This window comes from Salvelinus namaycush, chromosome 36 (assembly GCF_016432855.1).
Source record: "Salvelinus namaycush isolate Seneca chromosome 36, SaNama_1.0, whole genome shotgun sequence".
Classification (NCBI taxonomy): Eukaryota; Metazoa; Chordata; class Actinopteri; order Salmoniformes; family Salmonidae; genus Salvelinus; species Salvelinus namaycush.
Genome location: NC_052342.1, coordinates 12375439 through 12379341, shown reverse-complemented (window position 1 = coordinate 12379341; position 3903 = coordinate 12375439). Strand labels below are relative to the sequence as shown.

Below are 3903 nucleotides of genomic sequence, written 5' to 3'. Positions count from 1 at the left end.
GCAATATTATATCAAATGAACTGGCCTTTTATCGTTTGAAATGCACATGCACCAAAGTGTCAACCAAAGTGTCAATCAAAAGGCCCCAAGATGGTGGTGGTGATGATGGTGATGATAATAAGGATGATAATGACGATCAATGCAAAGACAAGTGTCAATATGTTTAAACATATTTTTATTCACTCTGAGATGTAAAGCCAGAAGGTTAATAAAACACCATGCAGTACATCTTGTCAGATCAAAAAACACCCAATAACCCTAAATATAGGCCTAATAATTTATGTACTCATTCATAAATGTTGACATTAGAGCCAATTTAGACCATCTAGTGAAGAACTTTGTATCCGTCCAGCTACATCGCCAGACGCCAGGGACCCCTTCATCCTCAACACAAAGTTGTGACAGTAGAATAACAACCTACAATAGTTATTGTCAGAAACACCCATAAAATAAATTATGTAAAACAGAGCATCCCGGATATCCCGCATTTCAATGTAATCCTTGATTGACTATGATTGGATGATTAATTAGATAACATCAGAGTAGCAGGTTCTCAGCCCATGCAAAACACATTGGGAGACCCCTCTGGTTGTTTCTCGTTAATGGTGTTTCTCGGTAAGACACTGGTCTGATCTTCATGAAGACGGCCTTAAGAGAATAATAATCACCTTTCCATTGAAACCAGATAACGCCAGTGGTGTAATGATTTGTCTTTCTCCATAAGTACACATAAAAGTACACTCCCATTGAAACCAGATAACGCCAGTGGTGTAATGATTTGTCTTTCTCCATAAGTACACATAAAAGTACACTTCCATTGAAACCAGATAACGCCAGTAGTGTAATGATTTGTTTTCCCCCATAAGTACACTCCATTGGGGTTTGAGCGGTGGCATTTAGCATACCAAAATGCCCCATAATATTCCTATGCACAGTTGCCAGACCAAATGTCCTGGTCTTTGTCAAAGGTGGAAAATGTATGCCCATGTTGAACAGTCAGTGAGTGTCCTGAGAAACAGAACAAAATAGCCATGAATCAAATTGACTTGTCATCACCATACAAAATATTGGTGAACAGTTGCTCTGAAGTTCATATCGGACAAATCACTACATTTGCTCTCAGAGAGCTGTGAAGCTGGAGCAGAGTGTAGATGGGACATAAGGAGCTTTTGTGTCACTGAGAGGGGAAAATAAAAAATTGCATCTTTCACCCTCCTGCTCCTCCGTTTGTGAATCAAGTGACGTGCAGCTTGTGCCTCCATAGTCCACAGAAAAAGACGACTATTTGGCAAACGCCTCCATGTCCACCCTCAGCTCATACTTCCTCGTCTGTAGTCCTAAGGACACACACTAGATCAAGATCACAGTGAAGTGTGTTGTATCCTTTACTTGTTTCATTTCATTTGGGGGGTTTATTTTCTTATGTTTATTTAATGTAAATTCTCACCCAGCCAGTACTCTCCAGATAGCTTTCCAAAACCAGCTTTGCACTGGTCCCAAGGTCTATAGAACTATACTTTCTATACTTTTGATTCTGTACACCAGCTTCAAACAGCTGAACATGCAATATGTTTGGTTATGGAAAATATATTTCACAGCAGTTTAGATTGTACAATGATTCTCTACACTTGTTTGTTTTGTCACAAACTGAAATGAAGCATTTAGAATTTTAGCAACCAGGAAAAGATGGAGTGATTTCAGCATTGTGCATCTTTAATTAGCTTTAGCAAACCCTTAGTAGATCTAGCTTGCTTCGTAGAATACCCTCGGGTTTGAGGAGTTAGCGGGATAATTTTGGTCAACTCGGGATAACCCTTACCACAAAAGTGCCTCGCCTTTTAGCCAGTTGAATTTCTATGGCAACGAATGTTTCAGAACTAACCTGCTAAGGGCAGGCTAACTTAGGGCTAACTCTATTTATCCTGAATGAAGTGTCTGAGCCAAGAGATGAGGACCAATGAAATGAGATGCCCTCCCTCTTGAAAACATTGCGTCTTCATCCCCTTCATTTGAGGGAGACGTCTGAAAAAAAAATTTATTCCTCAAATGTTTTTTTGGTGTAAAAATTGTCATATTAAAATACCTATCACATTACATATTTAGAAATGACAAGATGCATTTGAAAGTTCACTCCAACAAAAAAAAGAAATAGTAATATATATAAAGTATATACTTCATACTTAATATGCTGTTAATCAATGATCAGTAGTTCCCTTCACTGTTTGTCTCTTCTATGTGCATTTTAGTTTTCCACTCCACCTCTAATAGCTGGGGTCCTACTCCACCTCTAACACATTCAGTGTTTGCCGCTGGGGTCCTACATCTAAAATCGAGTATTAACTCCGCCCACCCAAGCAAGAACTGGGCATGTCTGTGCATGGCAGGGGCAATTTGATTGACAGTTTAGGGATATGGCAGCTTTCAACCAAGTCCCACCATTCTAATTAAACACACAGTGTTTGAATTAGGAGTATTCAAGCACATTGCCAAGGCAGCAGCTACTCTTCTTGGGATCCAGCCAAATTAAGGCAGTTATACACAATTAAAAAAACATATCATTACATTTCACCACAGATTTCACAACACATTAAGTGTGTGCCCTCAGGCCACTAATCTTCTACCACATATCTACAACACGAAATCCATGTGTATGTGTGTGTATAGTGCGTCTATTATCATGTGTGTGTGTCTGAGCCTGTGTGTGTGTCTCTTTACAGTCCACGCTGTTCCATAAACTGTATTTGTATCTGTTTTTTAAATGTGATTTTACTGCTTGCATGAGTTACTTGATCTGGAATAGAGTTCAATGCAGTCATGGCTCTATGTAGTACTGTGCACCTCCCATTGTGTGTTCTGGACATGGCGACTGTGAAGAAACCTCTGGTGGCATGTCTTGTGGGGTATGCATGAGTGTCTGAGCTGTGTGCTAGTAGTTTAAACAGACAGCTCGGTGCATTCAACATGTCAATACTTTTCACAAATACAAGTAGTGATAAAGTAAAGCTCTCCTCTACTTTGAGACAGGAGAGATTGACATGCATATTAATGTTAGCTCTTCATGTACATTTAAGGGCCTGCCTCGCTGCCCTGTTCTGGGCCAGTTGTAATTTTCCTAAGTCCCTCTTTGTGCCACCTGACCACACAGCTGGACAGTAGTCCAGGTGCGACACTAGGTCCTTAGGACCTGCTTTGTTGATAGCTTTGTTAAGGCAGAGCAGTGCTTTATTATGGACAGACCTCTCCTCATCTTAGCTATTGTTGCATCAATATATTTTGATCATAGTTTACAATCTAAGGTTACTCCAAGCGGTTTAGTCTACTCAACTTGCTCAATTTCCACATTATTCATTGCAATATTTAATTGAGGTTTAGGGTTTAGAGAATGATTTGTCCCAAATACAATGCTTTTAGTGATTTAAATATTTAGTACTAACTTATTTCTTGCCACCCATTCTGAAACTGACTGCAGCTCTTTGTTAAGAATGAACGTTTAAACAGCTGAATAAACAGACACAATATTACTTTTGATTTAATGACTTACACTTCAGTTACCTTGCATGAGAGGTGAGTATTTATATATTGTCATGGCTGCTCCCACTTCCCCTCTCTTACGCTCGAGGGCACCAGGCTGCCCATCATTACGCACACCTGTCACCATCGTTACGCGTATCATTGGACTCACCTGGCCTCCATCACTTATTAATTGCCTCCCCTATTGGGGCGCTGTTACAGTGAGCGAGGGGGGGAACCCAAGAGCGGACTTGGATGAATGTACAAAAATGTTTAATGAATACAGAGAAATGGGGAGTGTAGAACCGGAGTAGCTCAGATGAGTTGCAAAAACCAGGAGTGTAGAGTGAGGTTGGAGGTGGCTGAGTAGAACAGGTGAACAGGTCTTGAGGG

At 40.3% G+C, this 3903-nt stretch overlaps 1 protein-coding gene across 1 annotated transcript; it reads right to left on the bottom strand.

Annotated features, from left to right (window-relative positions):
• Nucleotides 1-537: 537 nt before the first annotated feature.
• On the bottom strand, nt 538-3639 carry LOC120030234 (techylectin-5A-like). Its single transcript, XM_038975580.1, is given in 4 exon segments — nt 538-711; nt 833-1008; nt 1436-1511; nt 3613-3639. Coding segments are annotated over 4 exon segments (453 nt in total).
• Between the last annotated feature and the right edge of the window lie 264 nt (nt 3640-3903).